At 39.6% G+C, this 12,474-nt stretch overlaps 1 protein-coding gene across 1 annotated transcript; it reads right to left on the bottom strand.

Moving 5' to 3' along the window:
- Window positions 1–2,186: 2,186 nt before the first annotated feature.
- On the bottom strand, window positions 2,187–12,467 carry rgs9b (regulator of G protein signaling 9b). The gene is made up of 19 exons (XM_087784048.1): window positions 12,234–12,467; window positions 9,723–9,819; window positions 9,172–9,222; window positions 8,981–9,087; window positions 8,821–8,872; window positions 8,693–8,751; window positions 8,098–8,174; window positions 7,925–8,006; window positions 7,480–7,542; window positions 6,621–6,650; window positions 6,476–6,537; window positions 6,255–6,368; window positions 6,057–6,172; window positions 5,897–5,984; window positions 5,697–5,835; window positions 5,550–5,632; window positions 5,324–5,447; window positions 3,184–3,557; window positions 2,187–3,122 (listed from the first exon to the last, which is right to left on the bottom strand). The coding sequence occupies exons 1-19, from the start codon at window positions 12,300–12,302 to the stop codon at window positions 2,960–2,962; spliced, it is 1,950 nt and encodes a 649-aa protein (XP_087640174.1). The 5' UTR covers window positions 12,303–12,467; the 3' UTR covers window positions 2,187–2,959.
- Between the last annotated feature and the right edge of the window lie 7 nt (window positions 12,468–12,474).

Below are 12,474 nucleotides of genomic sequence, written 5' to 3'. Positions count from 1 at the left end.
TCTGTCTCTCCCCCTTGTGCCAGCTCCACCTTTGACCCTAAACATCTTGTCATCAGGGGTCACACAAATCTCACGGTCACAGATGTCAATGCACATGTTTATTTGTACAAAAGTGTTCAGGTGGGGGGGGGGGGGGGGCATCTAAAGAGGAAATATGTTTTCAGCAGCTTCATATATGCTGGAAATGGGTTTTTTTCTCTCATGAGCCCAAAGTCTGACTTGAGTGTGTTGTGATTTATTCTCTAGCATCTGAAAACATGGTCTCCTCCCCCTTATCACGTCCACCTGGACCGGACCTGTTGTGGACCTCCCACTGCTACTCCGGCTCATCAAAGTGACAGCTTCGCCTCACCTTCTCTGGATCCAGCACTTCTCGGGCTGAAAATGTTCTCTCTTGCCCATAATTGCTTCTTCAAAGTCGTGACGGTTGAACCTCCAACCCTCCCAGAACCTACAGTATATGCACATGGTAGGAAACGCTATTTTTTTTTTCTCTGGCCTGTCTGGGGCGGGGAGTTTATAAAATATCTTCTAGTTTGTGTAGCATGTACTTTAAACGCATCGCAGACCATAGTAATATGGCTCGAGAAACCATGACGACAAGTGGAGTCTCAGTCCTTATGAGAGGTTCTGACTCAAACTTGCAGGTGAAGTATCATCCCTCTCAATCTCACACCTCTCACAATACTCTCAGTAATGGTGACCCGACAATCAACATGAACAGCTTCTGTGATGCTTTGCCGCCCAGCCAACCAATCGCATTTAAATGATCAGTAGAGTATTTACACGCAGAGAGGTCGAGTTCCTTACTAAACCTTTTAACCTTTTTAACACAGAGCTACTGTGGAGAAAGGAAATAACTATTTTAGAAGAAAGAAAAGTATTGATCAATCTCTTTTTATTTTTGTTCAGTGTTGAGTTACTTTTGCTTTAGCCATAATAAGAAATATTGAAAAATAGATTATTGTGGATTTTTTTTGTTTGCTTTGGCATTTTTTATATTCGTACATAATTGACTCAGGAGGTGTAATTCCAAAAGTCTACTACCTGAGTTTTTCCTAGGTAGTAGATTTCAGAGGGAATTCAGAATACTATATTAACTTAAACATGACCTGAGCTCAATTAACTTTTCTTATAAGCAATTATTTTTCAAATATGTGTCTACTTTTCAAATCATTACAGCTCGAACTTCAAAAAATCACTGCAAATCTTGACTTGTATTTGCTGCTGTGAGTCATGGCTGAAGACATCAAAATCTCATCGACGTCAGGTTTCGTTGAAGATAAATTGGATTTTGACTGTTCAAACACTGTAAGTGTGTCTCCATCTAGCGGCTAAATATAACATCGCAGCTAAACATCTTCTCGGGGTCGTTTATCTCTTTATTTTCAACCAAATTTGCATATAATCAAAACAGATCTTTCAACTGAGCCTCAATTTATTTATGATATACCATTACAAAAATATTGTTATTAAATAGTTGTACTCATTTCTAATATTTAGATCAAAATAGTAGGTTATATATGAATATAATCAATGTTTATGGAAATGTTAACGTTGCTTATGTATTAATTATTTCCTCCTAAACTCTTTGTCTTATATCAACAATTGTATATACATACATATACTTGTGTTAGACTCCATTTTTCCACTCAACCATTGTGTGTGTGTGTGTGCGTGCTTGTGTGTGTGTGTTTATATTGTGTCAAAACCACTAGTGCTTTTTTTTAAGACAACGCTTTATTGAGGCACTTGACACCAGATATTGAAACAAAACACAAAACTCTAATTAAATAGTCACTTTGGGTTGTCGAGTTGTTACATTCACACCTTCATCAGGTTGGTCACACAACAGCAACACAAAGTCACAAAACTGACTGCACAACAGTCCAAGTGAAGAGGCATCTTATGATCTTTTCTTAAATATACACGTATATATCGATATAACACTTTATTTGTTAATAAGAAATATAGAAACACAGATATTCGATCAGAGATGTGCACAGACTGAGAATATGTTGCTTCGCTACTCTGTTAATTAATTTAATGGAATGTGAAGGGAAAATATTTTTATTTATGTATTTATTATTAATATTATTATCATATTTATTATCTACTATTATAACTGTAACATACTGTATATTTTTCATATATATGTGTGCATTAATAATTATTACGTCAAAATCTAATAAAATGTCCATAAAATTCATTATGTGTAATAATGAAATGGTTTTCTTGTTAACAAGTATAAAAATAACATCATCAATGTATCATTAAGAGCCTATTGAGCCTCCTTTACCATTTCATATACATTGCTTGTATTTTAAATACAATAATCAAAATCTTCATTTTAAAATACATGTTATTATTTATTTATTTGAACTCTCGGCCTGACAGTCTGTGCACATTCCTGTCGCGTACAAAGTTGTAAAAACGGTGACGTTACTAAGGCTGCTTCTGGGCTACCATGTTTGTGAAAGCTACACGTCCCTGTCGCGCCCCCTGACGGGTAATGAGGGTACTGTACTCTGCTGGTGCGAACACTGTTAGTTGTCAGACGCCAAAAGAAAAAAGGAAAAAAGACCACAAGGCCGGCTCTTGGCATAGGCAATATAAACGGTTACAATCTGCTTGAGTGGCGCCTCCATTTACTCTTGACCTCCAGGAAATTAAAGGAGAAAATAAACATCAATAATTCTCGATTTAGGCGCCTTCACTTTAAGTTAAAAATGATAAATATTAACAATGTTTGAATCAATGTTGAAAACACTGTTTGTTGTGATGAGTGAGAGTTATACATAAAGCTGTCGGGATGAGCGCCCCCTGCTGACTGGCTCGGGCTCAACAGGTTATTCCTTCATAATACTTTTTTTTTGCGATGCATAACTGCTTTGCTTCTCGATCATATGTTCTTCTGCCCCTCGGATAATAAACACCTTCACTTCTCTCTGTGTTCTCTTCAGCCAGCTCCGTTATGCGGCGTCAGACTCTCCCATGGACAGATGATCTCTTTGGTTCCGTCTCCCCCCAGAGACACGCCCCGGGTCCCCTCGTCCTCGTCCTCGGACTCTATGGGGTAGATCCGACACTCGGGGGGAATGTCCACCTTGATGTGGAAAAAACTGAGGACAGGAAGTGAAGTCAATTCCTGTACGAGATAAGAGACTTGTTGTGATGACTTACTTGCCGACCCGTCTCTGAGGGGCCTGGCTGGGCGGGTCCGGGCTGATGGGCTGGATGCGAGCGCTCGCCACAGATGTCGATTTGGGCGACAAGCTGCCGAAGACGTTGGTGGGCGTACAGCCTCGCTTCAGGAGGCGTCGCAGGGACAGAGCCATCCTGGACTTCACCATGTTTCCACCACTAGGGGTGTTCCGGGGGTCCAGGGTTCCCTCGAGGTCCGTCACGGAAGACGTGTCCAGGGCCACGCTGATCGGGGAGGGACAGGCCGGGGTGCTGGCCTGGAGCAGGACGGAGGACGAAGGGTTGGCCGTCGGGGAGTCCGTGAATCCGGAGTAGACGGCCAGGTGAGGCAGCGGGGTGGTGAAGCGGCAGAGCTGTGAGGTCAAAGGTCAAAGGAAGAGGGCATTTTAGAAGCTTGACTCGGGGATGACGCGACAAGAGCTGTGTTGTTGTGGATCGACTCATCGGAGCATCTAGAGCTGAAGCCACTTCTTAAGTCACTTATTTTAAGTTATAAATAAACCTGAAATTCATCAGAATAAACATCACATTCACAGAAGAAATTAAACAACATTTTCTTGGGGAAAAAAACACATTTTTGGACAGTAACACGATGCAACAAAATTCAAAATATTTGACTAAAATCTGGTTTATAGTAGTTGCCAGTAGTGATGGTCTGATGAAGCTTCATGAAGCAGTGTCATGTTGTTTAGTAGGTGGCCCCCATCAGTTATGTGAAACAAAATGATGTGATGTTATATTAGAACAGTTGTTCAAAACAAAGGAAAATAGTGCAGAGACCGCCATCTAGTGGACTCGGAAAATAATGACACTGCTTCAGGAAATCAGACCATCACTATTTGCCAGTACAAATATGTTGTGAACTGTGTATTAGGGAGTAGCTTAAATAGAAAATATCCTTTATTTACTTTCTGTTATTTTAATTATTATCGTCTTAAAGGTGTTTTATTTTGAAAAAATAGATGAAATATTCTCTAAAGTAACATAAGCCTGTGACTCTTGGCTTATCAAGACGCTTGTTTCAGTCAAGTTTACACAAGAAATAAGCTTGTAAACTAGTGAAAATGAATGAAAAAAACATCTACATGGTTACATATAGTAGTATCAGGTTGCTGAAAAACGTCATGATCAGATGTATTTTTCACCACTCATGCCATCTTATTTCTTGGTAATTAATCTGAGGTAAATCCATGAAAATAATGCCAACTGAGAGAAGAAACCCCAGCTTTTCTTAAACTAAATTTGAAAGGAATTTAACGTCAAAGCCCCTATTTATCTGTCACTTGTACACAGGAAATCACGACTGAGCTATTGGTATAAAATAAGTAGGCCATGGACCCATGACGTGCCCACAAACATGCAAGAGCAACTATGGTGTCAGTTGGACATGATGTTGGATTCAGATCCAGACCTACATGTTTAGAAAATACAATTTAAAAAATGTTTATTAAATCAGATAATTAAGTATTTTCTAAAGTTACTTTTTTCAGTTCTTATGTCATTTCAATTTTACTGAATATATTTTTACAGATAATCATCCATAGTAAAGTAATATCTATAGTGTACTGTATCCAGCAACATTCTTCCTTAATAAAGTAAATATATAAATTTGATTCATAAATGAAAACATTGAAATCATGGAAGCATGGAAGAAGAAAGATAAAAAAAAAAAAGAACCAAAATAATCCTGACAAACGAACAACGTGAAGTTAATTGTTTTATTAGGTGACAGACAACAGAGAGAAATCAAAATCAGACATGGAACACAGATGCATGATGGGAAACAAAAAGTGAAAACAAATGCGGACAATATATGTCGGTTCATGTGTGTTTCAAATTTTACTCTAGATTGTCTACTGTGAAGCTAGTGAGACGCTTCTTAAAGCAGCACTACGTAACATTTGAAAATATCATCTTTATATTCTTTGTCATTTAAGTGTGTAAAACTCTATAGATTTTTTTTTTACTTCACCTGCTCTGACACCAGGGGGAGCCAGAAACAACAGTAAATACATTGAACTATGTTGTGCATGATCGTGACCAATCATCAGCGTGTTTTAGCAGGAGGAGGAGGAGGAGGCGGAGCCACTTTGCTCTGCCTGCTGAGTTTGCTCATAACCTGCGTGATGTCGACAGGTGCGCTGGCCGCCTGCTTGGCTCGGTGCTCCTGCTCCTGCTGCCGAAGGATGATGGGACTCAGACTGGGCCGTCGGTTCCTAGCGTTGTGATCCAACTGGGCGTCACTGGTGGGATGAAGATTTTGAAGCAGCATCATTGAGTATCAACGGGAACACATTATAAAATCAAATAAAACACTATATAGAGGATAGAAACGAAACACGTACGTGAACTTGTGCTCGTCAGGACAGACGGACTTCTTCAGGGTATCCTTGAAGACCGGAGACTTCATATATCGTCCGTACGAGTCCTAAACGAAAACAGACCTTCAGCTCTCGATAGCAACAACCGACGTGACCGATGATGTCGCCGACCTTCTTCATCAGCATGTAGATGTGCGTCTGTGCCGCGTCCAGCACATATCTATGGGGGTGTTTCAGCCCCCTCACGGTCACCTCCATCGTCTTCCCGTCGATGTTGATCCAGCGGGGGGCGCCGCGGGCCAGGAAGGTCCTGCGAAGGACAACGTTGGTCGACACGTATCAACACAAATCAACAGAAACACGGAGATTACTTGTAGATCTGTTCGGCTTTCTCCCTCATCGTGGCGGCTGCGCCCCATTTCAGATCCTCGCAACATTCCCAGAATGCCAAGTTCTCCCCTGGAAGTGTTGACAACGGATGACGAGTTGACAACAGAACGTTTTTTTCAAAAGAATGAATCCAGAATTTACCACTAAATTCCTTCTTCAGGAAAAGTCTGAAGTCGTCTCGTCCTCGGGGGTCCGACAGCAGTTCTCCGAAACTGAACGTCCAGCGTTCAACTCGCATCTTGGTGGGACTTTCCACGCTGGAAGAGACACGGGAGCGACAATGACAACCATTTTGCTCAGATATACGGTAATAGTACGACAACAGGGACTCGTCCTGACTTGGACATGTTGAGGGTCCAGTATGTGACATCATCAGACAGCCAGGGGTTACTGGGAAGACACTTGGAGAGAAAAGGATCGTGGCTACAGTAGGTGGCGCAATATTTCACCAACCTGCAGTTACAAACAGACAAAAACATTTAGTTTATCAAAAATACTACTAACAATTTCTTTTTACATAACATGAGTTCATATTTGAGACGTGAGGACTTATAACTTACGCTCCGATAGACACAGAGGACTTGACTCTGGGTCTCATGATGCACTGCCGAGTGAAGATCATCTGCAAAAAAAACCCGGATGTTTTACGGCAATTAAACGAAAAATAAAGAAATAAAATAAAAATCTGTTACATCACAAACTTACAATTCGCTCGTAGTGGTCTGGTGTTTTTGCCTGAAGAGAAAATACAGTAAATATCTTTTGAAAAGATGGTATACACGCAAGAGTCTAAATATTTTTCTATTTTAGTGATAATTGTTTAGGATTAAATTAAATTAAGAGAGTACTTAAGGTTATTTTTGTGAATAATGACATTTATTGTGAAATAAAAACGATAATATCACTTGTTAATTTAATTTATTTTTAATGTTTTTTCTTTGAAAATATTGGCTTTTAAAACTAAATCACAAACCTTTTGGAATTATTTTCTTACTATAAATGTATTAATACATAAATTATACATTTACATACTGTGTGGAAAACTAAACACCAAATGCGTTAACCTCAGTGGTTTACTCACCTCATTCAATAATAGTTATCAACAATTGAGGTGATTTACAAAAAAAAAATGACCTTATACACATCCTGTTAGTCATAATACATAATACATACATTGTACATGCTTTTTGACCATCATTTGTAAATGAACACTAATTGTTTATTTTACTTTTTATTTTACTTTGTTATTTAGTCGCTTCGTATATTTGTTTTACTTAACCAATCCATCAATTCTCCTTCAAATCATCTAATTGGATTACCTATATTTTACTGAATACTTTATTAGCATCAGTTTTTAAATAACAAAATCATTTTCAAATTATTATTTATATTTTGAAACTGACTCACTACTGACACCTGGTGTTTGTGTGTAGATGTGCGACAATGACCACTTGGCGGAGTTGTAGAAAAGAAAAACTTTGGGAGAAAAAAACAAGAAGAAAAGTGAATATTTAACAATTATCAATCGATTTTAAGAAGAAAATAAAATACACTCACCTTTTACCTCGTCTAAGTTCGGATCTACTCTGCGATCCAGACCATAATCCATCGCACTCACCGTCCCGGGCTGCGAATACACATAAACACAACAATGAATTTAGTTAGACAGATGTAATCTACTAACATACATTGGATGGGAAACACAAAAGCAACTAAAAGAGACAGAAACATTGAGACAGGATAAAATTCCACAACCAAATAACAATTATTTAGGTTTGTTTTTGTAAATAAATACAATAAATCAGTCCACAGAACCCTCCATCGTATCTATAGATCCAGAAACACCTAAAGATTGACGGTCGGCGACCTTTTAACAGATACTGGTCACGTGACTGTAACGAAGCTTCAGGTGCCGCCATAATGAGACTCCCTGCGGTTCAGTGGCAGGGGAACATTTATTTTCAGACCCGCGTGTCGGTCTGTCTGCGTGATAAGCATGTGTGTCTCACCGGAGGTCTGTGGACGACCCAGTACGCTCTCTCCTGACAGTCGAACACGACTCGGTCCGGTTTCTTGCGTTCTTTGGCGGCTCTAGAGAAGCACAAAAGTATGATCTTTTTTTTTTACCTTTGTCATTTCTTCGTGCAAAACACGTTACCTGGAGATCAAAAGACAGTCTTACCTGTACTGCTCCTTCGCCTGCATGATGATGAAATCCCACTTGTGGTTCATCCACTTGTGGAGTCTGTTGTACTGCTCCTGCAGGAACACCAGACATATATAGATATATTGTGATACTGTATGAAAATTTGTAGTATTGTCGAGTACTTGACTCTTGGTTTTGCAGAATATACAGATCACATGACTCTTGATTGTAACTGGCTTTATTTTAAACCAAAATATGACCAAACTTCAGCCATTGAAAGCTGCTGAAGTAGACTGTATCCTCTTGTCCTCAGTCATCTCGCAAGATTCATTGTGGAGAACGTAAGGACTGCTGCCATCTAGCGGCCACAGGTTAAATTGCAACACAAAAATTAACAACTTAATTATTTATTGTACATAAAAAAAAAAAAATTAAGTTACTTTACCCAGTGTATTGATATATAAACCATCAAAGCACTTTGATAAAAAATAAAATATTCATCTGGGGGGGAAAGAATCAATACAGTGATGTTAAATATCAGTCGGGTATGGTCAAAGAAAAATGTGTTACATCGGTGTATCTATTATTTCTCACTCCTCTAAGCAGATTACCAACAACCCTCCGGTCGCACCTGCTCGTGAAGCTCCAGGATTCCCTTCTTGCGAATGTTGCGTTTGGCCAGATAAATGGCTGTGGGGACAAACAGAACAAAGAAGACGATGAGCAGGATGACGAAGCTGAAGCGAGGGAAGCGCTCACCGTAGTCCGTGTCCTCCACTGGCCACTGCTGCGTCGGCCAGAAGTACGGCGTCTGAAAACACAAACTCTTTAGTTTTTTCCTCCATGACTGAAAATGCCTGTTTTCTCCTGTAGGAGTTTGTTTCAAAACGTGGTTTCTTGCTGCCGTCGCCGTGTTCACCTGGAAACGATAAAGCGAAGCGTCCGACTTCAGCAGCAGACGTTTGTGTCCCTGGAGAGGATAGATGTAGCCGAGCGCTACAAGCATGGAGCCAAAACTTCTCGCCTCTTTAAAAATCACACAGACAGACACACTTGATTTACTTCTTTTTTTTTAAATTTTAATTGAGGCGTTTCACTCTCTTTTCTCACCTTCTGTGCTGGTTTGAAATCTTTCAGCCAACCAGCTGACGATGTCTTCACCTGGAGACACAAGGAAACGGATGTGTGCATGTCCTCCCTTCTGTCTTTTATTTACCACCTTCCTTCCTTAATTTTTTATTTAATCTTCAATCATACCGTCATCTCTTCCCTTACTCGATTCAGTTTTCGCCTGCCAGCTACTTTTCTTACATCATACGACGTGCTTCCCCCAAACATCCCTTACATTCCTCCTCGTCTCCCTTTATTCCTCTCCGTCTCATTAAAGGAATCGTTTCTGCCTCTGTTTATTTTAACAACTGTGACGTATCATTCTGGGTTCCCTCTTCTCTTCACCTCCTACTTCTTCCTGCTGGCTGGCTGGCTTGTCGTCATGGAGACAGAATCTGTAGCTCCATAATGAGTTGTGGAATCATTTAGAGAGACGACGGAGTGTGTGTGTGTGTGTGGGGGTGTGTGTGTGTGTGTGTGTGTGTGTGTGTGTGTGTGTGTGTGTGTGTGTGTGTGTGTGTGTGTGTGTGTGTCTGTGTGTGAGTCTGTACCAGTGAGTGCGTGTGGTATGGTGGTGATGACCAGTCTCTGTGGCTGCGACCTGACGCCCGAGTTTGGATCCTGCATCTCCAGCAGAACTTTCTCCGCCTGAAGACCAAACAGAGGAGACGGTTCAGCGGGTTACTATGGCAACAGAGGCAGGAGAGCAGAGGTCACCATCCCAGTCGGTAACTCGGGACAACAGATGCAGGATTGTTGTTGACCAATTGATGAGAAAAATAAGAAAGAGAGGAGAAAATAAAAATGTTTTTTTTTATGTTTTATTTATTTGTTTAGTTTATTTTCATCTTGTCGGTTTATCTTTAATCGTAGACTTTTTATTGTTTTATCAAGACAGAGATGAAGAGTAAGAGAGGAAAAAGAAAGAAAAAGTATGAGAGGGGAGGATGAAAAGAAAGAATTAATCAATTAATAACGTCAAATTAATAAAATGCATTCATAAATAGACAGGTAAACACAGAAAACGTTGTTGTTTTAATTGAATTATTTCTAACATAAAAACTAAATAAAGTCATCCAAGAAAACAGTGAAGGAGAAGGATGAGCAGATTGAAGGAGATGGTGGGAAAAGAAGAAAGAAAAGGAAGAAAATAAAAACCAAATTAGATTAGTAGATGATGGTAAAGATGATTATTGTGATTAGGTAGACAAATATATATGTGCCAAGTCAGAAAAGGAGGATGATGAAAGAGAGAAGTGAAGCTGTAAAAATGAAAATAAGAGAGAGGTGGATGAGAACTAAATGAAGGGAAAGTGGGAACTCCGGAGGGCACTTTGAATGTAGAGGAAAAAACACAAAAAAAGGAAATAAAATGTAGGAGAAGAGCGAGTGTAGTGGGAAAGAAGAACTAAAAAAGGGAGTGAAACGAGGAGTTTACCAGAGGGAAGGAAGTGAAAGGGGATGAAGGTTTCATGCCCTCGCTGAAATGTGTTGGTCTTGTGTAGGAGGTTTGAGGTGAGTCATCGCTCTGAAGACTCGCAGATATCTAGACGCTACAAAATAGTTTGTCAGGTTAGTGTGTGTGTGTGGGGGTGTGTGTGTGTGTGTGTGTGTGTGTGTGTGTGTGTGTGTGTGTGTGTGTGTGTGTGTGTGTGTGTGTGTGTGTGTGTAAACAGGAGCTTCCAATCACCCACATGAACTACTCTTTGGTTTTGCCATAAACCACCAAATCTCTTTCGCTAAAATCTTCAGGCAGTTTATCACCTTAGTAATCTACACCAGACCAGGCTAATATGTATTTCATATTAATTACAATTTTAACATATAGCTATGATTTTTGTTATGACTAATAAGAAATGTGCTTTCATTATATTCCTATAGAAAAGGTTTATTATTTAAATAACATGTAAATTATTATGTTGTGTTTACAGCACTGGCAATAAAAGCTTCCGATTCTGATAAAATAACAACTTTAGCTTATTTAACTTTATCATAAAATGTTGTTGTTTATACAAACAAGTCTATTTTTTACTATTAAGGTTTTTGTCTCTTCTTCATTTGTCTTGACAGTATATAATGTGGCCCCTGATCGCTTAAATCGCCCACCATCGTCGGCACAGTTGAACTTAAACTGGCTACTTGACTTCCTTCTTCACTACCCCTGAACCAGTATGGATCTCCAATGTTGGTTTATCATAGTAAGTAAGTAAGTCAATTATATTTATATAGCGCTTTTCCAGACCGGGCTCACAAAGCGCTTAAACAACCAAAACAATATATAATCAAATATATATTTAAAAGGTCAAGATAACACAGAGAACAACACAGGAGTTCCAGAAAACCACAAACAATAATGTCTTAAGATGTTTCTTGAAGGAGTCAGTAGATCATCAAACACAGAGAGAGAGGAAGATCGTTCCAATATCATGGATCGATATCACAGTTTTCATGGTGAAAACGCACTTGAGTTTGTTGACAGCACTATACATGACATCATCAGCCATTCCTGTATCTACCAGTGTTAGCTTCAATTGATTATTTCACATTTTTATAAAGTGGTCAGTTTTATTAACAATTATGGGGGGTTCCTAAAAATCCAACTGTGTGGGCTCTTCTAGCCTCTAGATCCTGAAGAAACACCAGAGGAGAATATGTCTGCGAGTTACAAACACTTTACACACTTTAATGTTGAATGAGCTAAATCTGAAAATATAAAAAAAACCATGCAGTCAGTTTGTCTTCATGATTTTCACTCAATTTTAATGTCCAACAGGTGAAGGATTACATTCCTCTTGGAGCAGGTGAGTGTCAGTGGAAGCTTTGTCACTGATCCGGGCTTATGCTATTAAAACTGTATGACCTTATTAGTGTGGAACAGGTTGCAACAGAAAAAAACATCATGGCTTGTTTTCTTTCTTCCCCACAACTATAATTGTCATTCATTGAGAAAACGAGTCATTCAAAAACATAGATGCTTCTACAGAAAACGTATCACCACAACAGATGCGTTCAGGGAACTCCAGTCCGGCGCTGAGCTGCGAGTGGAACAGATGACAACGTACCTTATTTAAACAATCCATCCGGGGTCGATACCGCTGCCCATGGTCACGGAGAGTGTTCCTGATGGTCATGGTGTTCAGCTGTCACTCACGACGACACTGAGAGCAGTGTGGTGTGTGGATGCTGGGGCGATCGATACCCATGCTGCCTTCACGGACCTCATATTAGCTCGGAACTACTCATGTTGGATGTACTCGTGAAGTACCAGCAAACACAATTTATTTGTTATTTAGAAATGGAATG

This window comes from Callionymus lyra, chromosome 2 (genome assembly GCF_982586985.1).
Source record: "Callionymus lyra chromosome 2, fCalLyr1.hap1.1, whole genome shotgun sequence".
Lineage (NCBI taxonomy): Eukaryota > Metazoa > Chordata > Actinopteri > Syngnathiformes > Callionymidae > Callionymus > Callionymus lyra.
Note: the sequence above shows the minus strand (reverse complement) of the source record. Positions and strands in the feature narration are given on the sequence as shown.

Excerpts from the sequence above, each read along its gene's own strand:
- rgs9b (XM_087784048.1), bottom strand. The coding sequence starts at position 12,302 with ATGACCATCAGGAACACTCTCCGTGACCATGGGCAGCGGTATCGACCC. Across the intron at positions 6,538-6,620 it reads CAGACCACTACGAGCGAATT|ATGATCTTCACTCGGCAGTG; the intron begins GTAAGTTTGTGA and ends TTTTTTTTGCAG. Across the intron at positions 6,369-6,475 it reads TCCTCTGTGTCTATCGGAGC|GTTGGTGAAATATTGCGCCA; the intron begins GTAAGTTATAAG and ends TTGTAACTGCAG.